This window comes from Eschrichtius robustus, chromosome 2 (assembly GCF_028021215.1).
Source record: "Eschrichtius robustus isolate mEscRob2 chromosome 2, mEscRob2.pri, whole genome shotgun sequence".
In the NCBI taxonomy this organism is placed as follows: domain Eukaryota; kingdom Metazoa; phylum Chordata; class Mammalia; order Artiodactyla; family Eschrichtiidae; genus Eschrichtius; species Eschrichtius robustus.
The window spans coordinates 111,904,200-111,930,501 of NC_090825.1; the positions used below are offsets into that span (position 1 = coordinate 111,904,200).

At 55.3% G+C, this 26,302-nt stretch overlaps 1 protein-coding gene across 4 annotated transcripts in view; it reads left to right on the forward strand.

Moving 5' to 3' along the window:
• Positions 1 to 15,331: 15,331 nt before the first annotated feature.
• The window catches only part of TCF7 (transcription factor 7), a 31,107-nt gene continuing 20,136 nt past the window's right edge, over positions 15,332 to 26,302 (forward strand). For all 4 annotated transcript variants that reach the window (XM_068535881.1, XM_068535883.1, XM_068535882.1 and 1 more), the window contains exons 1-3: positions 15,332 to 15,705; positions 15,898 to 15,964; positions 16,474 to 16,598. In XM_068535881.1, the coding sequence (XP_068391982.1) occupies positions 15,454 to 15,705; positions 15,898 to 15,964; positions 16,474 to 16,598 (444 nt within the window). In that variant the 5' untranslated portion in view covers positions 15,332 to 15,453. The remainder of the gene's footprint in view (positions 15,706 to 15,897; positions 15,965 to 16,473; positions 16,599 to 26,302) is intronic.

Below are 26,302 nucleotides of genomic sequence, written 5' to 3' on the forward strand. Positions count from 1 at the left end.
CACACCCCCACCTATGGAGGGGCTGCTGGTGAGCGGACCTCAGCGGTGCCCCTCTGGGTGGTAGCGGGACAGGAGCAGCAGTGTGTGTTTGTCCAGAATAAGGGTCACAGCCATCAAGGAGATAGTTGTCTCATTTCCCCCACAACCGGGGCTCAGGTTCCTGGGGACTTTCCCACTGGAAACTTCACAGGACAGGTCTTGCCAACACAAGGATTTCTTTTTCTTGGACAATCCTCTGCCAACCTCTGACACTGCTCCCCTCTCACCCTCCAGCCCTCTGTGCCTGGACAGGTAGTGGTCCCCTGTGTGGCCCTGACCACCAGCCCCATCTCCATCACATGAACACCCTTGGCCCCAGGCCTCTGAGGCTTCTTGAATGAGCTCGGCCCAACCTTATCCTTGGAGGTATCTGCAGCCTGCATAAGTAGGGAGTTCAAGTCATGGTGACCAGGGCAGGCTCAGTGCCTACTCTCACTCCTGGAGTCTCCCCCAGAGAGACTGAGGCACTGGGGAGGGAGCCAAGTCCGAAGGGGCCAAGTTTGGGTCCATAAGGGACAGGAAAACAGCCCAGGTGGGCCGTACTGGATTCAAAGTTGTGTTTGAGGGCCTGTGATTCCGGGGCCTATATCTATTCAGGAGCAGGGGGCAAGCCAGGCAGGGTTCCAGGCTCAGATCCTGCAGCTATGATCAGCAAGACGGTCAGACGCTGCTGAGGCTGCCCCAGTGGGGGTAAAATTCTGAGGCCAAGGAGAAATGGAGCCTCATGAAGAGAAGCCGTGAGAGGGAAAGGAGAGGAGGAGGGGAAGTAAACAGACAGGCAGGAAAGACAGAACTCATTGAAACTCACCAGCTCAGAGCCTGGAGTGCTTCAGGTTGAGGCCAGACTCTTAGAAGTAGGGCTTTTGGGGAGACTGTAATTTGGGCCAGTCAGCATCTGGCTGGGCCTGGCTTAGGGGACTGTTCTGGCTTGCCCTCTAATCACCGCAGAATTGCCCCTCGATGGGATCGGCCCTTTAAGTTCCCGGAAGTTAAAGCCCTCCTGCCTCTCGGGGCCCTGAAGGCCCATGGGGGTCCCTCTCACTCCCTTCCTCTCCACTTCCCCCACTGGCTCATCTTCTCATCTGAACTATCTGGCACAGCTTGAGTAGAGCAGGGCATCCTGTCTGGGAAGTTTCCAGAGGCTCTGCCAGGTGTTAAACAGCCTTCACACCCTCTCCCTGGAGTCAGCCTTTCCCAGCTGCCTCCCTCACCTCACCAGAAACCGTTGTCAAGGCCCAGGGGTCAGGCCCAGTGGGAAGGGGGCTGTCCCACATCTCCCAGGCCTTGCTGGTACAGCCCGGCCCCTTGGCTGGTCCTGGGCCAATCCAGCAGGCTTTGTGTGTCCAGCCCTGTGCATAGGCCACAGGTGGAGCCTTTTATTTATTAATTTAGACTTTATTCCCCACCTACTTCTCATAAGGATCTGAGGCCCCTCAGGGAGTACTTAGTGCCCAGGGGTACAGACTCTAACACTGCCCAGGGCACATTTCTAGAAGGAGATGTCAGCAGATCTGCCCAAAGCCAGGGCTCTCTCTAGGGGCAAGCTGGATCAAGAGAGCATTTTCTGGAGGGCACAAGCCAGCCAGAGCCAAGTCCCCTGCCTTCACATCTTACCCAGCTGGGCTTTGAGGGCACCTGCTCGTTTGCATATCATTAGCATCTATTTGCATATGATGCAAAGGATGGAAAACCCCTCCCCAAGAGTGGGCCCCAAGATTACAGTCCCTAATTCTTTGCTCCCATATCTGTAGCACCCAGTGGTAGACAGGGGATCCTGCCTGCGATCTGGGCCTCCTACCTAGAGGTGGCAGCCGCTGTGAAGGTGGTAGCAGCAGCAGACACAGGCCTCGAAAAACAAGAGACTTTCACATGTGACTCACACACCAAGCACTAAAAGCAAAATTACAGTGTGAAAACCAGAGATGGCAGAGCCTTCTCTGGGGAATCCCCTCCAGCTCCCTTCTGTTTCACTCATTGAAAAAGCCCTGGCACCACCCAGCACTCTGGAACCCTCCAGGAAAGTGCCATGCTTTCCCAGCCATGATGGGCAGGGGCTGTGCCATCAGGCTGGGTTCCCTGATGCTCTCTCCTGGGCCTCTGGGTAGAAGCAGAGAAATAGGCAGAAGTGGATTTATCCCAGGATGTGTGTTGGGAGCTGGGGGGTCAGTTGAGACCTCTGAGCAGTTGCTGCCTTCCAGGCCACAGGGCTACTTCACATTCATCTTTTCCCAGCCTGGATCTCTCCTTCTAATCCATTCTGTGAGCCATCCCATATCCCTCCAATAAACTCCTATTCTGCCCCCAAATTACCAAAGCTGATTTCTGTTGCTTACAAGCAGTAATCCCAACTGGCACATTCCCCATGATGGCAGGATGCCCTAAGTCCTTAGCAAAGGTCATCTTCAGCTCCTGACACACCCCAGCGATGTCTGCCATCCCCAAGAGAGCAGCCTGGCTCCAAATCCTTCTCCTATCAGCTACCAGTATCCTGACCTTGGAAAGGCACTTCCTCCCTTTGAGCCTCTAGTTCCCTCACTTGCAGAATGAAGCTGCTATTCAGGAAACATAGGATTGGAGTAAAGATTCCATGAGATAAGCACAAGCTGAGACATGAGTGGGGACTCAGCAGAACTTAATTTCCTTTAATTGCCATATTTGCAGTCATACCAACGTTCTATTAATTCTGATTGCTTTATGTCGTTATTATTTTCATTGTTATTGTTAGAGGCAAGAATAACATGGTACACTCATGCATTATCCTGTGAAGTAGTAAGGCAGTCATTATTGTTCCTCACTTTACAGAGAAGGAAACTGAGGACCAGAGAGAGTGATTTAGAGGGCAAGCTCCCAAGTCAGACTCTGTGGGTTCAGGTCCCATCCCCATCACTAACAAGCTTTGTGACCTTGGGCCAAGTTACCGGTCCCCTCAGAATCTCTGTTTCCTCATCTAATAAAATGGGGGCAATAAGAGTGCCTGCCTCACAGGCTGGATATTAGATAACACCAAGGAATTATTACTCATTTTTTTTGGATGTGATAACGGCTTTGTGGTTATTAAGAAAATGTCCATGTTTTTAGAAATACATACTAAAGCATGCAAGAGTGAGATGACATTATATCTGGGATTTGCTTTAAAATATTTAATTAAAAAAATAAATAAATAAAATATTTAATTAAAAAGAGAGAAAGAAAAGGAAGGAAGGAAGGGAGGGAGGGAGGGAGGAAGGAAGGAAGGGGAAGGGAGGGAGGAAAAGCGAAACATTTGTGGTAAATCTTGATAATTGTGAAATTGGGACGATGGGATATAGGTGGGTTCATTATACAATTCTCTCTACCTTTAAGATTTTTCAGTAAAAAGAAGACCCCCACCTGCCTCACGGAGCTGTTGTGAGGCTTCGGCTGTGCCGGCCCACAGGAGGCGCTCAGTAAATGCCAGGTGACATTCCTACCGCCATTACTGTTGCTACTATCCTTCCAGCTTGAGCAGCTGAGCCGGGGTAGAGCGGGGCCTCGTGGCCCTGTCACTCTCGGGGCAGCCCTCACCGTGGGACCTCACCAGCTGTGTACCACAGGTCTGTCAGCAGCACTGAAGGTGGGGCTCAGACCGAGGCTCAGGAGCAACTGGAGGCTTCCAAGCTCTCGTGCAGCCTGCCACCCCCGTCAGGCCCCGTGTGAACGATTCTGCTCTAAAAGACCCCCCTTCTGGGGCTCAGTTGAACCTGCACATCCGGCCGCCAGGCCTGCTCCAGAGCCCAGGTGAGAACCCTGTCACAGCTCCCTGATAACTGAGGGAGGTGAATTCTCCGGTGAGACCGAGCGCCTGTCCTCTAGTATTCGGTGGGAGCAGCTGTGGAGAGAGGCGGGGATCCAGTGTTCGCGCGCCAACTTCCTTACTTCCCACCCCTGCCGTTCAGACACAGCCTCTTCCAGATCCAGCCACCAGGGGGCGCTGTGCGCGGGTCTGGCTGCTCCCCAGCAGGATCCAGCCTCCCCAACACTGGGAGGGAGGAGGCTGTGGAAGGAGCCGCCTGGTCACCCGGGCCGGCCGGGGCAGTGAGGGCGTGAACGACTTGTAATGCAGCAAGCTCCCAAGCCCCACCCTACCCCGAAAGTGTTTATTTCCACCTGCATTTTTTTTTTAATGACATTAAGTGGTTTATTTTTTATTACAAAAGCAGCTCATGCTCAATATATTAAATGTGTGCTTTGGATTTTTGTTTATTTTGCTGCACGTTTCACGATGTCCTGAGCTTGGGGCAGGGGGCTCCTAAATTCTTTGAGCTATGGAGTAGAGGAAGGAGCGCCAATGATTTGTGAGACCTGCCTCTCTGGGCCTCTTTCCCCGCCTGCACATTCAGGGGTCCTGGCAATCTCCTGAGTCTCTCTGAGCTCTAGCCATCTGGCTTTCCTCAGTGCTCAGGGCTGGTGAGGGAAGAAAGGATGAGGAGCATCTCCTAACCTTTGCTCCAAAGGCCCCCGTCCCTGCCTCCCATCTCATTGCCCTCCAGTGCAGCTCTGGCCCCTCCTCCAGGGACCCTCCCTGACCACTCTGGTCCTCACTGCTCTCCTACTCTCTGAGGCCTGCACAGCTAGACTCAGCTGTCTGGGGCCTGGAGTTACACCAGGCCCTCGTCCATACAGTGGAACTCTTTAACTTCCCACTGACGATCCCCCATTTTCTGGGGGCTCTGGCACCAGCAGTCAACAAGACAGGCCTGGTCCTCTCTGTGCCGGCATCACAGCTCAGCTCCCTGACTAGCCCGTGAGCTGGTGCCCTGGGCACCTTCGGGACTTTCTGTGGGTGTAAAGGAAAGACCAAAACAGCATTTCCCACGCTGGTGTGCCGTGGGTCTGTCTCAGGTACAGGTCTCAGCAACCAAAGGGATTTTAAGTGCTTTCCCCCTACAGATCTGAATCTCATCTCTGAACACAAAACGAAAAGTTAGAGCTCAGCCACAAAAGCAAGAGTAGTTCTAGAACCAGCCAGGTCCCGCCCCTACTATTTTGGAGCGGGAGGAGCTGGAGCAAAAAGCCTTGGAACTTCTGTCCCTCCCAGTTTGGGGTCCTGCGTACAAGGCTGAGCAGGAGGCCAGGAGTATCCCTCTGGCTCCAAGGTGGAGGTATGAATTCAAGTTAATCTCTGAGAGCTCTGCAGTCCTGCCCTCCCAAAACCAACTGGCAAGCGCTAGCCCCACAGTCAGGATGGAAGGGCCATCCCAGCCCCTACCTAAGGCCCAGAATGTGCTGCAATGGGCCTGTGGCTATGGCCCAAGTGCTGCAGCTGCAGAAACCCCTGCCCCAGCCAGAGCGGCTGCGAATTTCAGAAGGGGAGTTTTCTGCCTAGACCTAGTCCCGCAATGAATCAGGATGAGCAGAGGGGCCGCACGAAAGCCTTTTCCCATCCCCCATTTTGTCAGGCTCTGGCATGTGCCCGTTTTCCCAGGGCACTACAGGCCCCAAGAAGTTGACTTGTTTATGGTCAGTTGTCTCAGCTGTGCTAGAAGCTTCCCTCAGCAGTGGGGACAGCCCCGAGAGGGGGAGAATGTTGGAGAGAAAGAGAAGGGGTGGCTCACGGCACCAAGGGGGCTTGTATGTGCAGGGCTAGAAGAACCAAAGCCACTTAGAACAAGAAAAAGAATTCCCAGTTCAAAGGGGCGCCTTCTCCCCCAAGTGCTGCCCTCAGAGCTGGGTCCACCCTGGGGGCCCCTCAGGCCTGTTAGGGGCAGGGACAGGGAGAGGAGGGAGGCAAGGGGAAGCTGCTTTTAAACTGCCTCCCACCTACCTCCTGCTTCAGCATCTTCCAAAACCACAGGCTGAGAGGAGAAAGAAAAGAGGAGAGGAGAGAAGTTCCAAAATTATATTAAAAACAAAAGACAAAGCTTGACCAGAAGGGGAAACCCTTTAAGATATCAGTAATAATAGAGCAGTGAACAAAAAGTAAAAACAGCAGAGCTGACCAGGAAAACCGCAGTTGTCAGCAGAGGCCCACCAGTGACCCAGAGGTGAAGAGATGTACTTTCACCACTGCAGAATGGAGACTGGCCTTTGGGACAGTGACTTGGATGCACCTCCCTGGCAAAGAGCTTCTGACTGCATGGACCTGTCTATCTGACAGCCAGGAGAGGCTGGGAAAGAACTTGGCGTCCCTGAGCCCCCTCATCCCAGTCAGAAGCCCCGGACGCTGTAGCTCTGTGTCCCAGTAGACAATAAGGCCATCTCCCCTGACGGTTTCTGAGGAGTACTTCTGTGCCGAAGGAGGCCATGGGGCAGCCTCCATCCATGAGGGGTTCTTTCTGTCCTCCCACTGTCCTCACACAAGGACAAGGGAGACGTCTCTGTGGGCTGCGGAGCTACAGTTAACTTGGAGCCTGGCAACCCGGGTTTGAGCTGTGTGACCTTGGGCAAGTCACTTCCTCTCTCTGAGCCGCAGTTTCCTCATCTACCTCTCATCGTTGTTGTAAGGATCAGATGAGATAACAGAGGGGAAGGAATTTTGTAAACAGGGAAGTGCAGTGTCTGGAGACTTCTGGAACCCAACAGGTATTTATTGGACATCTGCTCTCTGCCAGGCCCTGGCTCAGCCCAGGGCACACAGTCATGAGCAAGAGAGAGGAGTCCAGCTGGGACAGAAGAGAAAATGGGAGTGAGCAGGACACCTTAGGCCCACAGCCCCACACCACCCAGAGAGACTGTGTTCTTGTCCAGCTCCTGTCCCTTGTCCCTGGAGCTTGTCTGGGGTGGCCCAGCTCCCTCAGCAGTGTCACCGCCAAGGCAAACACTGCCAGCCCAGAACTCCGGCTACTTCCAGGCCCCCTCCTCCCCATCATGGAGATTACTCAGCTGGAGGAAGCAGGGCTGTAATTTGTAATCGGAGTCACCCAGCAACGTTTCCACAAATTAGTCAGAGAAATCTCTCCCAGGCAGCAGCCGCGAGAGGGGGCTTCCAGCCTGACCAAGGCGGATGGGGGTTGGGGGACGCCTCTGACCCCTTCCTGCCCACTGATCTGTTGTTACCCTGCTCTCATTGGCACCTTACCTCCCTAGAGAGGCTGCAAACCTGTGGGGCAGCAGAGCCAAGTGACTGGAGAGCCAGACCATCCGGAGTTTAAACCTTCACCCTGCCTCTCATCAGCTGTGTGACCTTGGGCAAGGAACTTGACCTTCTCAGATTCACTTTCCCTAATAATAGTAGTTTCAACCTCATTAGGCTGTTGTGGAGACTAAACAAGGTGATTGATATAAAGACCCTTGCACGCTACTAGGCTAGGCATAGGTGAGTTTATCAATTAATTTTTATCTATTTAACAAATACATGGTACTTACTATGGACTATTATGGACCACAAACAATAACTCACTTAATCCTCACAAGAACCGAATGAGGGAGGTATTATTATTATCTTTCCGTCTTACAGAGAAAACTGAAGCACAGAGAGGTTAAGTGACTTGTCCAAAGTCACAGAGCTACCAAGTGGCAGAACCAGTATTGAAACCCAGGCTCTCTCCTCTCCTGCTTCTTCCCGTCTTTCTCCTCAGCCCCTGGTTTTAGAAGGTGCAGCAAGAGAGAGGAGGCTGATTTAAGAATAAGACCCCTCCTACCACCAATCTCTGTCCTCCATGACCCCAGCAGGCCTAAGGCAGGTGCCTGGGCACAGAACAGGCTCCGGCTCCATGATGTCAGCCACTGAACTAAGCTGCTGCCTCAAAAAGGTGACTTTGTGGTTATTAACCCCCTTGAGATCACCCTTTTATAGCAACACCCTCTCCCCTCCAGCCTCCAGCCCCAGTTTGGAGCCAGAAGTATCCAAGCTTTTGCCCTCACTCTCAGACACCTGCGGTGGACTCAGATGGGCCAGGGAGGGGCAGGCCCACTCAGGAAGTACAAGGGACTGCCCACAGCCTCGGAGGAGCCTCAAGGGTAGAAATCCCCTCAGTGGCTTCCCTCCCTTGGAAGCCCCCAGCCTCTGCTCGTACACCTCTGGTGACAGAGAGAGCTCACTGGCTCTGTCGGTGGCCTGGGCGGGCCACGGTTGGCCAGCTCTGCCTGGTAGACGTGCTTCCTCAAGCCAGATGAAATCTCTCCGTGTAATTTCCTCCCATTAGTCCTGTCTCTGCCCTCAGGTGCCACAGGCCAGCTGGCTCCCTCCGGCCTGCAGACATGTGGAGGTGGCCATCTCTTGGCAGGAGGAGTCCCCACTCAGGAGTCCCCACTTGAACACTCAGTGGCCTCGGCCTGGCCTCAGAAGGCAGGGCTCCTGGTGCCTTCCCCACCTTGGTTCCCGCTCTCCACCCATGACTAGCAGGACTGCGAGATGGCAGGACAGCCTCTGCTAAGCACTTTGAAGGGCTGGTCCCGGGCTCAGCCCTGCTGGCTGGGATCAATAATAATAATTGAAACTGGTTGCCACTTAGCAAGAACCTACTCCACACGTGACACCGTGCAAAGTACTTTACAAGCAGGAACTCATCTCACCTTCCCAGCTTTTGAGACAATACTATCATTGCGCCCACTTAACAGATGAGGAACCGAAGGCTCCAAGAAAGAGGTGACTCGCCCAAGGTCCCACCCACCATGAGTAAGTGCAGAAGCCCTAGTTCACACACAGGCTGTGAGCTCTAAGCCCCGCTCTTGACCACCAGACAACACAGACAGCAGTCGAGGGACAGGAGACTCACTCACGGGAAACAGAGACTGAACAGCTCAGGAGCAGTTGAGGGGTTCCAATTCAAAAGGCAATGGGAGTCTGGAAGGGAGAGAGAGCCCTGTGGACCCAAGTAGGTGGGAAGGCTTCCTGGATAAGGGAGAGACCAGAGATGAGCCTTGAAAAAGCAAGGCATCTCAGACGCTGCTGAATTCCCAGCTAACAAACCGATGGGAATAGCCCCTGGGAGTTTGAGGAACCGAGGTGGGTTGGACCTTTACACAACAGCCCCATCCCATGGGCAGCAGGCATTTATTAAGAGCCACAGTATGCTTGGTCCATATTAGCACTCAGCAATGGCACAGATGAAGGTTCCGTGATCCCAAGAAGCCGAGACTCCAGTAGGCCTAGAGTGAAGCCTGGTTAGAGCTGTAAAGACCAGTTTGGGGTGCAAGTGTTGCTAATTTCCTCCATATCAGGGACACAAATTGGAATATGTTCTGGATAAGGAGTGCCCATCTCTGCCTCCTGAAACCAGGGATACCAGCATTTCCCAAAAGACTTTCAGGGGAGCCACGTTCTTTGGAAAATCATACATGGAAAAATAGTTTTACGGTCAGATAAGTTTGGAAGGCACTTAACCAAGGAAGGCTAGACAGGACTTTCCTGGTGCAGGACTTCTCAGAATCTTTACTGGCCATGTACGTTGGGACTGGCAGTGACTCCAGGGTCTGGCCCAGGTCCCCTTTAATCCTCCCTACCTCCCATGTCCTGTTGCTCCTCCCCCCGCCCAGCTGCTAGAAAAGAGGGGGCACTCTACTTGGGGCACTGAGCCAGGAAAGCCTTGAAGCCCAGTGCAAGGTGGTGGATTATGCGCCCAGGAAGTAGTCTGTCCTAGGAGAGGAGGTAAACAGGGAGAGCTGGTGTCTGGGGAGGCGGTACTTGGGAGAAATTGTCCCAGTTGGAGGGGGGCTGAGGGGACTGTAGGAACTGGGGCATGAAGATGTGCCATTCTGGGCAAGGATCAACAGATAGCCAAACTCTCCCCCAGGATCCTGGCTCACCTAGGCCCCAGAGACCCTATGGGGTCAAAGTTCATCACCACCCAGAGTGTGGGCTACTGCCCCACCTCCTAAATTCTGCTTGCCTCCTAGGCTGACCTTCATCCTCCGGAAGCCCTCCCTGTCCACCATGACATGCATACAACAGCCATGTTTCCAAACCCCTGGCTCCTGGGAACTCTATTGGCCTGATGTCCCCCGCAAGACGGCAAGTTCCTAGAAAGCGGGTACTGGGCTTGCTACTTTCTCCCTGAATTCTAAGTGGTCCCTGCTGTGAATGATTCACCCATCCATCTATCCACCTACTCATCCATCCATCCATCAAGTACGTCATCCATCCAAAAATTTCTGAGCACTGCAGTTCGCCAGCTCTGTGTCAGACCCTAGCGATAAGCAGCAAAGCCCTGACAGCCCTGTTTCAAAAAGAGACATCTAATGGTACTTTCCTGGTAAGACGTTCGTACGTCAACGTGTCCGGGACCGTTCCCACAACCCAAACAGGAGCGAACGTGGGCACACCCTTCCGTGAAACTGCCGGCGACTCTCACATGGACACTGGGCCTCAGTGTCCCCCACTTCCTGTTGCATTTGGGGTGCCTCTTGTCTCTCACCTCTGGACTCATCGCCACAGGCTCCTCACTGCATCCCTGAAACTAGGTAAGGGGCACTGGGCCCGGAGAAGGCAGTTCATCCAGCAGGCCAGTGGTGGAGCAGGGTACGGGACACAGCCTCCCACTGCTGAGCTCTTGGGAGACCAGTGCGCCCTGGCGGCACAGTGCTGGGCACGCAGCAGCCACTCCCAGCTTGCCTTTGCTGCTGACACCTTGGTGCCTCTGATTCCAGACCCCTTCCTGTGGAAACCCAGGACTCTTTATTCCTCCGGGTGAGCAAATCCCAGCCCCATTCACTGGGAACAATAGCTGGTCCCATGTGGGAGATAAGCCCTGGGAAACTGTCATAAGGAGCCCTCTGAACCTGTGGGGCAGCTCTCTTTATAATCTCACCACCACTACGACCCCTCAAGCCAGTTTGGCCAAACTTCCTTGGGTTTTCATCAGGAAAAGCTAACATCGAGCTTCATTATTAAATTTCTATTTTAAGAGTAATTCTCGGTTATTGCATTAATTGTGGGGGAGGGGGTCTGGGGGAGAACACACAGAAGATTATAAAGATGGAAAAAATGACCCCCAAACCCTCTTGCTTCATTTTAAAGGCAGCTGCCAGAGCAGTCACATCCCAGCAATTGTGTGTCTTTGCCATTCTGCAGGCTACAACCTCCCACATGTACACACACAGACACACATGCACAGACGTGCAGTGAAACTACACAGAGTTTTCAGAGAGCAAACTGTGTTTCTAGTAACAAACCAGTCTGACTCTAGGACGTGTGACCAGGCTTTGCCCCGAGAGAGAAAGCTCCATGGGAAGTGTTCCTGCCTGGAGCCAGCAGCCCAGCCTCCAGGCAGCGTTCAGCAAGCCCCAACAGGATGCCAGGCGGCTGGCGGGCAGGAAGAGACCCACTCTGAACCTCTCTCCCCGTTGTAATTTACCAAATCCATCTGGGGCTCCTTTGAGCTGTTTTCTGGAAACACCACATCTCAAGGGTCTCCCTGTTAGAAAAGGTCAGAGAGTTCATGCGGGCCTTTCATGTTAAAGGAACTTGAAAGAAAAGGAAAGGAAATGTATATTTTCAGCCTTAGTTGTGATTAAGTGGGCTCAGGCCATGAGAACATTTAGATGATTTACATGATGTTACATGAAGAGCCAATTAGCCTAACAACTTCTGAAAAATATCTAGCTCAAGAGCACCCATTTATTAGAGTGCTTGGAATGTGCTGGGTGTTGTGCTAAGCTCTTTCCTAGGATACATGAGTCATCTCAGCCTTGCTCCCACAGTGCGAGGCAGGCTCTGGGGTGACACCCATTTTACCCCTGAGGAAGTTGAGGCTCAGAGAGGGTCAGTGATTTATCTGCGGTCCCCCAGCTAATAAATGACAGGGCAGGGATGGAAACCAGGTCTGTCTAAATCCAAACCCAGAGCTCTCTTGTTCCATCCCTCAACCCTTAAGAGCTCTGATTTTGTCCTGCGTTCAGCATCTGATGACAGCGCGATCCACCTGGTTCATTTGTGTGAAAATGAAGCCTGGGCTGCGTGAGTCCAGAAGATTCTGGGGCCTCTCTGCAGCTGGCCCTGGTCCCCAAACTCCCTGGTCACCTCCGGGGGGGCAGCCACAGCAGATCCCACTCACCACCCCACAGAGGAACCCCAGGGCCTATCATCTCTGTTTGGGATCTGAGTCAGCGCCCAGAGCAGGCAGTCTAGGGTGAGCCCAAGGGAGAGATGGTACGGGCTGAGGTCTGTCTGACTCAAGGCAGATGCTCTGGGCCCTCTCAACCAGCAAAGGGCTTGAGCCACCCTATTCAGACCAGCCAGGAAGTTTCCCCAATCCTCCTGGTGGCCCCTGTATGCAACGTGAGCCACCCAGGAAGCTGGGATTCTATTAGTGACAGCTCATTCATCAGCATTTGTCTGCAAAGATCACAAAGCAGATAAGGACACCCTCTGGAATTTTAGAAGTCATAATGGAACACTAGAGTGTGGTGGTTAGGGTAGCTCAGGAGTCAGACTGCCAGGGTTCGGAATACTAATACCCTCACTTCTAAGCTGTGAGACCTGCGGTGACTTATTCAACTTCTCTGAGCTTTTTAGTTTCCTCATTCATAAATGGGGATAATAGTCCCTATGTCATAGGATTGGTATGGTGAATAAACGAGATAATGTGTGTGAAGCTCTTGCCATGATGCCTGGCACGTAGTAATCACTCAGTAATACGAAGTCACTGTGTGGATGATGGATTCAGTGCTGACCAGACAAGGGGCTGCTGCAGAGGTGAGTATATATCTTTTGGGGACAAGCCTGAATACCTTTTCCTCTATATCTCTCCAAGCACTACAGAGCCTTCCAGACCCAGACGAAATCCGCCTCCTTCAGGAAACCAGCCTGACCGCTCCAGCCACATTGATCTCCCCATATCTGAGCTCCTTCTGCCCATCATCTGTACAGATTAATACAGTAACAAACTCAGCTCTAGTAATTTCTGAGCTTCTCAAACAGTCAATGCCTCCTGGAGGGCAGGTCCCCACTTCGGCCCCTCCCTTCTCCACAGCCTGAGTCCAGATATAGGGTAGAGGCTCCCTCAGCAAGCCTTCAGGCTGATTCCAGTGTGGCTGTGGATGTCTGAGCCTCAGCTTCTCTCTCCCAACCTTACCCCACCTCACCCCTCTGTTGTCCCTACTCCCCCACCCCCTCCCCCACCCCCTCCCCCAGTTCCACCCAGCAGGGCAAGAGGTTGGGGCCATGACCCCATAGGGCAGCAGATCCCAGACCTTGGGATTTCACAGCCCTATAAAATGTCCAAAGAAATTTGGGGTGGCAGAGGGAACAGAGAGTGGCCAAGTTTTTCTTTTGCCAAATAAGGATATTTAAAAAATCAATTCTCACTATCATTTTAGTAAAGAAAGGCTGTTTTCATCCCAATAGAGCAGAAAGTTCATAATCTCTGATTAAAGGCTAATACTTTAAGCTGAAAAAAATTTAGCCTTATTGAGAAAAACAAACCAACCACTTCATTGTTGCCCTGACTTCTCTCCTTTCTCCATGGAGAAAACTTCAATCCCCACTGGCCTATGTCCACTGTGACGGCGTGGGTCTGCAGACCTTCTCCTGGAGGAAGGAGGCTGCTACTAAGCTGGGTCACCCGCAAACAGAGGAGGACCTCCAAAGCCTTTGGATTAGGCAGATTCGTATTCCCATTCAACTTCCCAGAGGAAGCTCATTCCAAAGTCAGACCCTGCAACCTCAGGGGCAGGGGATGGGGGAAGCTGTGGGCCCCTCCTCCTGTACCCTCTGCCCCTCAACTGGGCCAAGTCAGGCTGGAACAACCCTCCCACACACACACTCTAGAGGGGATGAGTGAGACTGAGCAGCAAGCTCACAGCCAGGAAAGGAGCCCGGGGAGACCTAATGGGCAGGGTCTTCCCACATCTCCATCACCAAGCTGAGCACCAGTGCCCAACCCCCTCCCCCCTACGCCCCGCCCCTCCAGCACCGGGAAGGGAGGAAAAGTGGGCACTCTAGCCCTGAGGTGGGGGGCCGAGGCGCCCCGCTGGGCGGGTGCAGATAGGATCTGAACGCAGAGAAGGGCGGCCGTGGCTCTTTGATCCGCAGCCAGCCCGGCTGGGCCTGGACCCGCAGGGGCGGCGCGGCCCTCTTCCGGCCAGGCTTTGCGCCGCTACAGGACTCCTGTGGGACTCTGAACCGGACACGCATCCAAGACGCTCTCGCCTCCTAAATACCCTCTGCACCAGTTGCTTTCGGGAGACGTGGGAACGTCTACACTGAATCCAGCACCGAAACCTGCTGGGTTTACTGCACCGCGATCCAAAAGGGCCGGTGTCTTTCCTAGATGCAGTGGCTGAGCTGAGGTCAAGTGTGCTGAGGAGGCCCGCGTGGACATGACCCAAGGTGCCTGGTAGATGCGATGGAAGGTGGCTCACGTTCCCGCTCTCCTCCGGCTACAGACCCTGCAGCCTAGATCTTGCGGGGGCCCGCCTGCGCCAGGCTCAGAGTCAATGGGCTCTGCGGGAATGCGACTTCCCGGTTAAGTTGCTGGGACCACTGACCCCTCGTCAGAATCCCGCGGCCCACGTAGCTGCCCAAAGTCTCCCCTCCTCCGGCCGCAGGTTCCAGGCATGGAACTCAGTTGAGCGAGGTGTTGGGGGTGGGGTGGGGGGGGTGGGGCTGGAGGATTGGAATGGGGTCTGGCGGGATATTTCCCCCTTGCCCACTTGGCTGTGTTCGCGCCTCGGAGCCGCCACATGGCTGAGAGGCCCATCACAGATGTGTAATGTATGAGTCCCTCATACAACAGGCACTCAATAGAAGTGTGAGGGGTATATGCTTGCGTTCGCAGTGTGTGCGGGTGACCTGGAAGGAGGTCCCAGATTGGCAGAAGGCTGGAAGATGCGCCAGAGAATGGAGTTTTGAGGAGTCCTAACTCTGCCGGCCCGGTGTTCGAGCACAGCCTCGAGCAGCCCCCGAGCTCTAGGAAGCCCCCAGTTCCAAGCCCAGGACATACTGGGCCCGGGGCACAGACTGCTCACACCTTGGCTCCCGTTCCAAGGTACCCACAAACTCCGCGCCCTCCGCAGCTGGGGGAGAAACCTGGGCGCAGGAAGGGACTCCCTTGTTGTAGGTGAGGAATCAAGGTCAAGAATCTCCTTTAGAGTCCCCGCATTTCAGAAGTGTGATGCTTTTCAGGCTCCTCCGACGCCTCACTCAGGTTATGCCTGGGAGAGCGAGCCCTTTAAGTCTCTACCCACTGGGTACGTCCCGGCCTCTCCCGGGAGAGGAGGGGCCGGGCGCTATGGCTCCGCCCATCGACCGGGCCCGCCCCCGGCGTCCCCGCCCCGCCCCCGGCACTCAGCCGGCGGCGCCTTTGATGTTCGGACCCGCCAGCTCCCCGAGCTTCTCAGCCCTGCGTCCGCGCCCTGCGCCCGCGCCCCGCGCCCGCAGCCCGCCCAGGCGGAGCCAGCCCGCGCTCCGCCCGCCGCGCTCCGGGCTCGGAGGTCCGGACTCCGGGCTCGCTGCCTCCCGGGCCGGCTCCGCGCCCCGCACCCCCGCGCCCCGCGCCCCCGAGGGCGGAGCGCACCATGCCTCAGCTGGACTCGGGCGGGGGCGGCGCGGGCGGCGGCGACGACCTCGGCGCGCCCGACGAGCTGCTGGCCTTCCAGGACGAGGGCGAGGAGCAGGACGACAAGAGCCGCGACAGCGCCGCGGGCCCCGAGCGCGACCTGGCCGAGCTCAAGTCGTCGCTCGTCAATGAGTCCGAGGGCGCGGCCGGCGACGCGGGGGTCCCGGGGGCGGGCGCCGGTGCCCGCGGCGAGGCCGAGGTCGGGGCCGAGGTGAGCGCCGGCCCGCGCCCCGCTGCTCCCCCGCAGCCGCCGCGCTCCGCCGGCCCGGGCGCTCGGCTCGCGCTGCCCCGCCCCTCCCTCCCGCGGCCCTCGGGGGTCCGCATCCCTCAGACCCCTCCTGCCCTGGGCCCCGAGCCCCCAGCTTTCCCAGCCCTCTCAAGGCCCCTCTGGATCTCCCCGCAGGCTCTCGGGCGGGAACACACTTCGCAGAGACTTTTCCCCGACAAACTTACAGAGTCTCTGGAAGACGGTGAGTTTCTGCCCGGCCCGGCTCCCCTCCTCCCGCTAAGGCCCGGCCTCGGTGGGAGAGCGGGGCCTTTGAGGACAGGAGGGAGCCGAGGGGGTGCCTCCCCCCAACTGCAGCTCGAGGAGGCGGTAAAACCGAGGGGGTGGGGGAGTGGGGGCGGGTTTCCCGGGCGCCGCCGAGCTCGAGTCACTTCCGGTGCCCTGACCTTTATAGGAGTAAACAGACCCCCGCCATCTCCGCCTCCCCTCCTGCGCAGGTGACTGACTAATCCCCCGATTTGAGGAGAAAGCGTTGGCCAAGGTTCCTTGGCCGGAGGGCGGAGTGGGGGCCGAGAAAGGGAGGCCCGAACTCGGGGTCCTTCGTCGAAACTTGGCACTGCGGGCACCCCCAGCCCTTCAAGTCACGAACTTGAAGGGGACCCCTTGGCAATTCCGATTTTCTCTCGAGCGAACAGACAGCCTTCAGCCCGAGCTGCCCGGGCTGGCGCTTCTGACCAGCTGTGGTTTTTCCAGGCCTGAAGGCCCCGGAGTGCGCCAGCGGCATGTACAAAGACACCGTCTACTCCGCCTTCAATCTGCTCATGCACTACCCACCCCCGTCGGGAGCAGGGCAGCACCCCCAGCCGCAGGCCTCGCTGGTAAGTGGCCCCAGCAGCCCATCCCGCCTTGTGCCTGCTACCTTCTTGATCAGGTATGTGAGGCATGGGCAAGAAGTGACTTTTACCTAGAACAAAATGGATACAGAACTCTGTTCTTGTCTCTTTCCCCATCCACACCCAGCGGGATCTGAACCAGAAGGAGAACTTCCCTGAAGGAAGGAGGGCTGCCCTAGGCACCCCACCTGCCTCCAGCGGTTGGCTTTTGTCTTCCCAGCTTGCTCACTTAGCAGGCGTGGGCCCTGTCCTGGTGCTAGGTGATGCTGGGATGGAGTCGGCTTGGAGAACGGTTAAGCTGAGACCACCCATCCCTCCTGAGGGTGGTGTATGTAGTGTGCCCAGAGCTGTGAGCTTTGCTGTTAGCCTTCTCCCACTAAGCCCCAATCCTCAGTGTTTGGAGGAGCGGGCAGAAAAGCTGGTCTTCAGGTCTCCTGGTTGTACAGGAGAAACATGCTCTACTCGCTCTGTCCTTATTGGCATGAATGTGGCCTTACCAGAGAAACAACCCGAACACGATGTGTGGAAAGTGGGTTTTTATGAAGCTGGCTTGGTCTCAAATGCACCAGGAAGGGTTTGCAAAGGTGTTTCAAATCAGTAGTGTCAGTAAGCGGCCTGTTTAATGAATTTTCAAATTAAATTTAAGCACCCAGTGCTTTGAGAAGATTCCATGATCATTACAAACCAAGCTTTTTGCCCATTGGTGCAGATGACCTAAAGTGTGAAGAGCCCTTTCTGAGTGCTGTGGAGCAGCAGTAAAGCTGCACTTACGAAAAACTCAGATTAGTGTTTCAGAGTGTGCTCAGCTGGCCGAAGTCAGGAGTGAGATTAGAGCTTCTAGAGTACATGTAAGGGTTTGGGATCTGTGGTGGGCGGGTGTTGGGTGCAAATGTAGACCCAGTGCAGGTCAGGCCAGCAGTAGGAGGCTCACATGGCTAGTGGTGGGGGGTCCCCAGAGGGCGGAGAGTGACTGCCAGGCTGTGTCAGATCAGGAGTGAGGAGGGATGGTTCTGAAAGCTGTTTCATGCTGAAGCTGGTGGGACATGGGAAAGTAGATTGAGCCTTCTCTCCAGAAACCCAGGATGGAAAACCTGGTAGTGGGCAGCTGACTAGAAATAAGCTCCTTGCCCTTTGGACCCCCATTCCTTCATCTGTGAAGGAATATGTTGGTTGAGTGGTCTGTCTGGCTTTCTGCTCTGGGGTGGCTCCGTCTGTGAGGTATTCGCTTCCTTCCAAGTCTGTGGGGCAAGGGGCTCACCTTCTGACCTTGCCACCTGACGCAGCAGCTCTCCCGAGAGACCTCTACCCTCCATGAGCTGATACTGAAGGATGCTTTGGGGGCCCCCTACAAGGTGTAAACCTTTAGATTTGGGGCCAAGTGGTGGGACATAACCCACCACTGCCAAACCACAGGCACGTGAGCTGCCAACAGGGGGCTGGGGTCCCTGATAATCATGACTAAACAAAAGGCCTAGGACCCAAAGCAGGCCTAGCAGGCAGATTCCCTCCAGCATCTTATGATTCCACAGAGGTGCAGGGAAAAGGCAGTGTTTCTGAGTTTCTTTCACAACCTGGGCAAGTGGTAGGAGAGTGCCCAGAGTGGGAGTGCCTCGTTCTTCATAAGGGTGTGGTGATGGGACCATTTGGTGTCCTTTAGCTTACACTGGTCGAAGTGTAGGCAGATGGATGGCTGCCTCTAGCAGTCAGGATTGCGGGGGAGTAGGAACTAGGGCAGGCACACCATCACTCCCCTGGCCTGGATCATTCCTTTTTTTCAACTCTGGGCTCTTTCTCAAGCTACAGCAGATGCATTTCTATGTGTCACACCCTCTCTTATAGGGGCAGATCCCTTTGTCCTCCTCCCCACACAGCTGTAGCCTCCCGCAGCCTGGCTTCTGGGAACACAGGAGGAGGGCAGGCTCTGGAGCTGACTTTCTGTGCCCTGGCATCGGCTGCTCCATGGGGCTGGGGACAAGGACAGAGGCAAGGGCCTAAGTTGGGGAGATGCTGGGTGAGGAAGATGTACGTGAATATAGGGGAGCCTCCCTTAAGCAAATCTGATACTTACAACCAAAGAGCAAATAAGAGTAGTAGTTCTTTGTGTTACTCAGAGTTGTGTGGACATTTAAAATATGGTGAGGTTTTAAAAAGCAAAATTAATTGACCCCATGTTTTGGGAGCACATTTATCATGTGATTCAAGGTTCATGTGTCTGGAATGAGGAAAGAAACTCTTACGATGGGTTAGGAGTCCCTTGTAGGGGACCTGAGGAAAATCACCTTTGGAAGTTCTTTTCCAAAGCTCTGCTTTCCTGAGCCCCTCTTCAGGGGACAGATGACACACTGCCCAGCCCCTCCCCATGAGCCTTAGAACTTGGCCCCTCTTGCTCTTTGCCCTCTCTGAGAGAATCCAAGTGGTCAACAGTTGTGCGGGGGAGCTCAGGGCCGAACGCTTGACCTCCCCTGACAGTGGGGAAAACCCATGCCAGGGACCTCATCTGCCCTTGTGTGGGTGGAATACCCATGCGGCTGCTACGTTGGACACCTCAAAGCAGGCAGACTTGAACGTTGTCAGGAGCAATGGGCCAAATGACCACCTCACAGACAACTGCCAGGGGGGCAGAGGGAGATTTTTTTCCCAAAAGGTTCCTTCTTCTTGGTACTTGGTTTCTTGCAAACTCTGTTTTTGGAAGTGGAAATTAGGTCAAAGTTAATTTCATAGCTGATGTCTTTCAGGCATCTAATGTAGGCTTGCAGACAGTTACTGGCCTAGACCAGTAGCCACTATTGTTTTGTTTTGTTTGCTCCGCTCTGGGATTGAGGTGGGGAGGGGCAATGACTGGTCCTGCGCCAGACTTTGAGGGATTTCTGGGATGAGTAAGGCATCACTCCTTAGGGAAACTCAGACTCTTAGTGCAGAACTGACAGTCTGGTGCAAATCCTCATCTCAAAAAGGGTATGAGGCCATGTCACTCTTGGGACCCCTTCTATGGGCTCTGCTTGGTATCTGTGGCCTGGAAGGCTGCTGAGCCTTTTGCCATTTAGATGAAATGCCCAGAATAGGCAAATCCGTAGAGACAGAAAGTAGAGGAGTGGTTGCCGAGGGCTGAGGGAAGAGGAGAATGGGGAGTGACTGCTAATGGGTATGGGGTTTCTTTTTTTGGGTGATGAATATGTTCTGGAATTAGGTAGTGGTGATGGTTGCACAATCTTGTGAATATATTAAAAGCCGCTGAATTGTATACTTTAAAATGGTCAATTTTAAGGTATGTGAATTACATCTCAATTTAAAAAAAAAAATAGCTGAGCTGAGCCTTTTGGCTCTTGCAGAGACTTGGGGCTGTTCCCCTGTGCCATCCTGGTGTCTGGGCATGCCCGGAGACATCTGACATGGAGGAGCCCACTTGAAGCAGTGGACTCCTGGCCATCGGGCTCATGTTCTCTGACTCCAAGGTCTGAGGTCCAAGTGAGGGGAGCGAGCCCTGGGGGAGCAGGAGGTGAGGGTATGAGCAAGACTTGAGCAGAGGAAGGAAGTGCTGCTGACGTGTGGCTAGCCTGTCCGGGGGGGCTCTGCAGAGATGCACCCACCCAACCCTCCACACCCCTCAGAGGGTGAGCAGTGGGGCCTCGCAGAGGAGGGGTAGTGATGGTTGGTCACCGGCCCTGGTTGGGATGAAGCCTGTTAGGAGAGAGTTTGGCACCAGGCTGGGCACCAGACAGAGCAGAACCAGCCTCTGCCCCTGGAGTGCCCAGCTGAGTGGAGGAGATAGATGAATAGACCTGAATCCCTGGCCAGAGGAGTACTGTCACAAAAGGTCCTGCTGGCGTGTCCTGGGCAGACCTGGCCCCTGCCTAGGCTGTGGGGAGGGTCTGCTGAGCAGCTTCCTGAAGGAGTAGAGTTGTCTGCCAGATGAAGACAAATAGGGGGCTGGCAGGCATCTGGGCTCCCTTCAGACATCCCAAATCTTCCGCGTCTCTACTTCATTCGCTACCCCCAAGCCCCAACCATCACCATCCCTCCTCCAGGAAGGCAGCCTCCTCTAGGGTCCCTGCAGCGGACCTGGGTCCCTCCCCACAACCCTACCCTAACCCTCAATCCAGGATCCACAGAGCAGCCAAACATAAGTCAGATCCCATCTCTCGCCTGATGAAACCCTGTAGAGGCTCCCATTGCTCTTGAAGTAAAATCTAAGCCACTCGCCAGGGCCTGAATGCCTGGGTGGCCAGCCCCTGCTGACCGCCCTTCCTCATCTGCACCATACTCTTCCTTTCTCCCTAAAAAGCAGCCACCTCAGTGGCCTGATAGGTTTTACAGCCACCAAGTTCTTTCCACCTCAAGACCTTTGCGCTCGTTCCCGCAGTTCGGCATTCTCTAGCTCTTCACCTAGCTGCCGCTTCTCATTCCTCACCCAGGGCTTATTCAGGTGTCACCTCCTCAGAGAGAGACTTGCTCTGACCATCCAAGTGGGGCCCTCCGTCATCCGCCACCAGGCCTCGGCTGCTGTGCCCACCCCGGCAGCTCTTCAGGCCAAGGTGGTTGGCACTGGTTTATGATGCACTTTCCATGCTTAGTCCAGACACAGCCCATGTGTCAGAAGTATGTCTGAGCCTTAGTTTCCTCATCTGCACAATGGGAGTGGCAAGCCCTCCTCCCAGAGTTGGAGTGAGGACTGGAGGCAGCAGTACCAGGGACGTGCCCAGGAAGGTGCCAGCGTGGCCTGGGCTTGGGGGTCGGGGTTTGGCCACAAGTGATCCCTCTCCCTTGCTGTCCTGGCTCCTCTGGGACCAGTGGTGGCTCAGTGGTAGGCTCCATGTGCACTCCTGTCTGGAGAATTATATCTCCACTTCGGGCCACGGGGTTTGGGGGTCTGAACCCTGGGGACCAGCCCTCAGGTGGGACTCAGGTGTACAGGCCCCCTCAACGCCTGCCTCACCCAGGCATTCTTGGGAGGAAAAGTGTTGTTCCTGGGGCCAGACTGGGAGCCATAGCCACTCATTCCATCCTGAGAATCCTCTCCCACCGCCCAGAGATTTTTCGGAAAGAGGCTCCCCTTCCCCAGCCATATAGAAGCCCTTTACACAAGATGTTAGGGGCTTAAGCTATTTTGTAAGAAAAAAAAGGGAAAAGACCTTCATGGCCATTAGCCTCTGAACCACTCCCAGAGCTTTTCTCACATGGTGCCCCGTGTGTAACACCCCTGTGTCTTGCTCCAACGCTTCCCTGGTGTGCAGGCCCCCAGGCGGTGCCCATGCACGGCTTCTTTGCTTGTTTTCCCTCATGTTTATTATTCATCTCTCCCTCATGGGGCTTCTAGTTTGCTCGCAGCTTGCCGCCTTTACCAGTGGAAACGATGCTCTATACAAATCACTCCTCAGTTTCCATTTTGATTATTTTCCTGGAGCATAATGTTCAAAGAGAATTATGGGTTCAAGAGGTAGGAAGAATCATGGCCCCAGTTCACTGAGGGTTCCTTGCGGTGCCCAAGCATAGCTGACGTGGAGTTTCCCCTTTTTTGTTGTTAGTTTTATAGGTTCGTGGTGGGCAGTGAGACTTAAAAGTAATTTTGACTTGCATTCCTTCTTGACTTGGAAGGCTGTGTGGTATTTGGAAAATCTGCAGCAACCCCCTCACCGCCAGCTGCTCCCAAGGTGAAACTTTGTTTTGGGGGCTTCCCTGATGCATTTCAGGGCCAGGAAAGCACCCTGAAGGAGGCCTATCCTGCAGACCCCTGCCCCACCCTGTCACCAGGGGCTGCAGTTTTAGGGCTGCCATCCACTCCTCCAGTTTAGCGGGGTGGAGGGGCTGACAGCCCTGAGTTGGTCACCAGGACCCAGGTATTCTTCCCCCGGCCCCAGCAGGGTTTCACGAGCCAGCTTCCATAGCCCGCAAACAGGGATATCCATACCAGTTCTGCCTGCTTCCCCAGGTGCTCCAAGACTTAGGCGTGAGTGGAGTTGAAGAGGGGGGGGGCCTTGGTGGTCCCCTCTCATGGCCAGTTGGCAGCCCATGCCCTCCTGGGTCTCCTAAGATCACACCCAACCCCCGTTCCTGCATGAAGGGAGGTTTAGCTGAGCTGTAAGAATGGGCTGCAGGGGCACTGGTTTCAAGTCGCATAACTGCTGAGGTCAGGCTGGATCAGGGTGGGCACAGAGCCACATGGAGGGGACAAGGGGAGCCACAGCCCCCTCTGAGCCTCCTCGGGCAGCTGCGGTCCCGAAGCCATACAGTCACACTCCCTCATACCTTGTGACTGGCTGCTTCCTGCCACTGTGTACAAACAAGACTCTGTTGGAGGAAACAGGTGTTTTATCAGGTCACAGGGCTCCCCCTCCCCCAACGGTACGGTGCACAGATCCTTGGGTAACAACCCTCCTCTGCAGGTGGGGACAGTAAAGCCAGGTCAGGGAAGGGACTTATCCAAGGCCCCTTAGAGGAGTGAAGGGGGAAGGCCTGAGTCGGGAAGCTCCGCCCTCAAATACCATATCTTCCACTCCTTGGCTGAGTGGCCTTGGGTAAGTTAACTCCTGTGGGCCTTAGCTTTCTCATCTAAAAATGAGGATAGTGAAGGTTCCTACCTCCTTGGGTTACTGTGGAATGGAACGAGATAGTGTATGTGGAGTTCCCGGCACATAGTAGGTGCTTCATGAGTGGAAGCCACTGTGGGAGGGATTGTTAACACTGTGTGGGAACGGCCCTTGTAAAGGACGCCGGGCCAGTAGGAGCAGTGCTCCTGAAGGTGCGGCTGGACTAAAGCCCCTGATGCTGTCCGTCCTCAGCTCAGCAGCCAGTTCCCCTGGGGCAGGGCAAAGAGGACAGCTGTCCGGCCCAGCCAGCCCTCGGGCCCTCAGCTGGTCGACGACATAGTGCCAGCTGTATCTAGAATCCTGGTCCAGACTCTTAACCGGTATTTACGGAGCCCCACTTGGCCTTGGCTCAGCACAGAGGGGACGGCTGCCTCTGCCCCACCCCCCAGAGCTCAGTTCTGGCAAGGCAAAGAGACTCTCCTGGGGGCTCAGAGTCGGCCGTGTTGGATAAAGGGCACTGAGGAGGGAGGGAGGCCAGTGGGGGCAGCCAGGAAGGCTTCCTGACAGGGGAGAGTTCTGGCTGGCCCAGAACCTGCAAAGGTGAGAGTGGGAGAATGCTCTAGGTTGGGGGCACAGCTCAAGCAGAGGAGGAGAGGCAGAAATTAGTATGTTCTTGGTCATTGGAAGGGCCACCCGAAGCCCAGGGTCTGTGAGGCTGGAGAAGGGCCAGCACTGAAGGTGCAGCACGTGACCTTAATACCCGGGCGGCGCTGGTTCCGGAGCCCAGGAGTGGCTGGTGGGTACCTGCAGTGTGTTAGCAGCATGAAGGGCAGTGTGGTGCCCACGGGAGATGGTTTGAGTTGAACATAGAGGGTGAGGCGGGCAGAGCCGGCAGCTGGGGCAGGTGGATGCTGGGATGCAAGGGAGGGGGTGGGCTTTGGGCAGGGCAGACCCGAGCGAACTGGCACATGCAAGGCAGGAGTGCCTCAGAGGTGGAAGTTTTGTGTTATTTCTTTTGACTCTCAGTCTCACTCCAGGGTCATGAGTCCAGGGTCTTGTCCACTGTTTCCTGAGGGGAGCTGAACCCCAGAGGTCAGGTTGTACAGCCCATTGGTGCTTTAGCCAGGGTGTGGAGAGCACGTCTCATCAGCACTGTCTCTAGCAGGACTCCAAGGCCCCAGGAGTCAATGGAGGGTCTCTGAGAACCCAGGACATTGTTAGCTTCTTCCTTCAGGCAGTTTGCTGTCTCAGCTCGCAGACCTTTGATGCTTGGGGTTTGGACGTGGGTGCCGCCTCCCTCCCTTAAAGAGGTGTGGCCCACATCAGCCTTGGCATGCGTAGTCTCTGAGCTGCAGCCCGGGAGGGTTTGTCCTGGTCAGAGGGTTTGGCCCCTTCTGGTCCTGCAGAACATGGGGTTCCCGTTGGCTCAGTCCCCTGGTGGGAGAGGGACTGTCCCCTGCTGGATAGGGTCCCTGGCCCAAGGTAGTAGTTTGGTGAGTTTGGCCCTCTCCTGTGGGGAGGCAGCCATGCAGCCTGTCCCACCCATGGAGCCTGCCTGCCTGGGCTGTGCCAGCAGATACGGCTTTAGAGCCCAGAGGGAGATGGTGACACACAGCCTTCATGTCACAGCCAACTCCACAGCCAAAGCTCCTTGGAGATCAGAGGAAGCAGATGCTTTGCCAGCCCCTTTACCCCTGCCATTAAAACAACCATCTTTTTCGCTCTCCACGGACGGAGAGGTGTCTGGGCTCCACACTCCCTGCTTTCAGCTGATGGCGAGCGTGCGGCTGGGGCTGCAGGCGTGGATGGGCAGGATGTGGCCCCAGGGAACAGTGGGTCCTGGGGGTGCATGGTTACAGCTGCCCCAGCCCCCCGTGTCTGGGCAGCCTAGCCAGGGCTGGCCGATCACCCCTTCCAAGGAAGCCCAATTTGCCCATGAGGGGAGGGGGCTATGATGGGTAAGGAAGCCAGGGACCGAGGCCACCTTCTCCCCTGGGTGTGTGACCTCAAGCAAATCTGTTAACCTCTCTGGGCCTCAGTTTCCTTCTGTAAACGGGGGTGGGGAGCCCTGGCCATGAGGATTTCTGAGGTTCAGATAAGCGTCAGCTGGAGAGGCCTGCTGCTCGGGTGGGCCTCAGGTGGGGCTTTGTTGGGCATTGCAAGAACTGCTCCAGGCCTAGTCTCCCCGTCAGGCAAGAAGGAATTGTAGAGAGGGAGAGACAGGTGACAGGAGTCCAGTTGAGGGTATTCTGACTAACTCTGACCTGGCTCTGGTGGCAGGAGGCCCAGCCTCCCGGTCTGCTGGGCCGCCATCTGAAACGCATTACCAGTGCTTTGTAAACTGCACATCATTCGGCCACATGAAAGCCTGGGATCTAAAAATAGCCATTCCCAGAGGACACCCCGCATTGGCGGGGCTCAGCTGACCTCTGCACGCACACCCACCACTAGGCCACCTCCCTTGCCAGGGGGCCCCGACTGGCAGGGCCACACCCACCCACCCTCCCAGTGTGGGCAGCCACTGCCGGAGGCCACTTTATCTGGGCACAGATCTCGTCCAGTTGGTCAAAGCTGCAGGCCTCAAGGCCTTACCTAGGGCAGAATGTCCGGAGGAGGCAGCTGAGGGCATGTCGGTGGCCCCAGGACCCCTTCCCCAGACCATATATGCCTGGCATGTCTGTGGGAAGCCAGTAGAACCATCTTACAGATGAGGACACTGGGGCCTGTAGAGGGGAAGCACAGGAAGGGGAACTTGGCCACTGTCAGATGGTAGACAGGAGGGCCGCTGGCGGATGTGCTGGTATGAGAAGGGCAGGGTCCTGCCCTGGACCCCATGGTGTCGGTGGAGCCTGCCCCAGCACGAAGGCAAGGCAGCTGTGGGTCTCCAGGCTGCTATGGTTGACTCTTTGTCCTACTTTCTGCAGGCTCCTTTTCCCTATAGTCTCTATGACCAACTGCAAAACCACTCTTTTCCCTAAAAATAAACATGCTTATGGGATTGGGGGAAGCTTTGTAGCTATCAAAAGAAATAATAGGGTGTTTAAGAAAATTACATTGCGTTTTAAATAACCAGCATGAAAGTCATTAAGTTTGAAGTTTCATTCAAATCAGATGGCTCTGTGGCTGGCCCGGTGGCCAGGCAGGCAGGGGGTGGGTGGGCGCTTA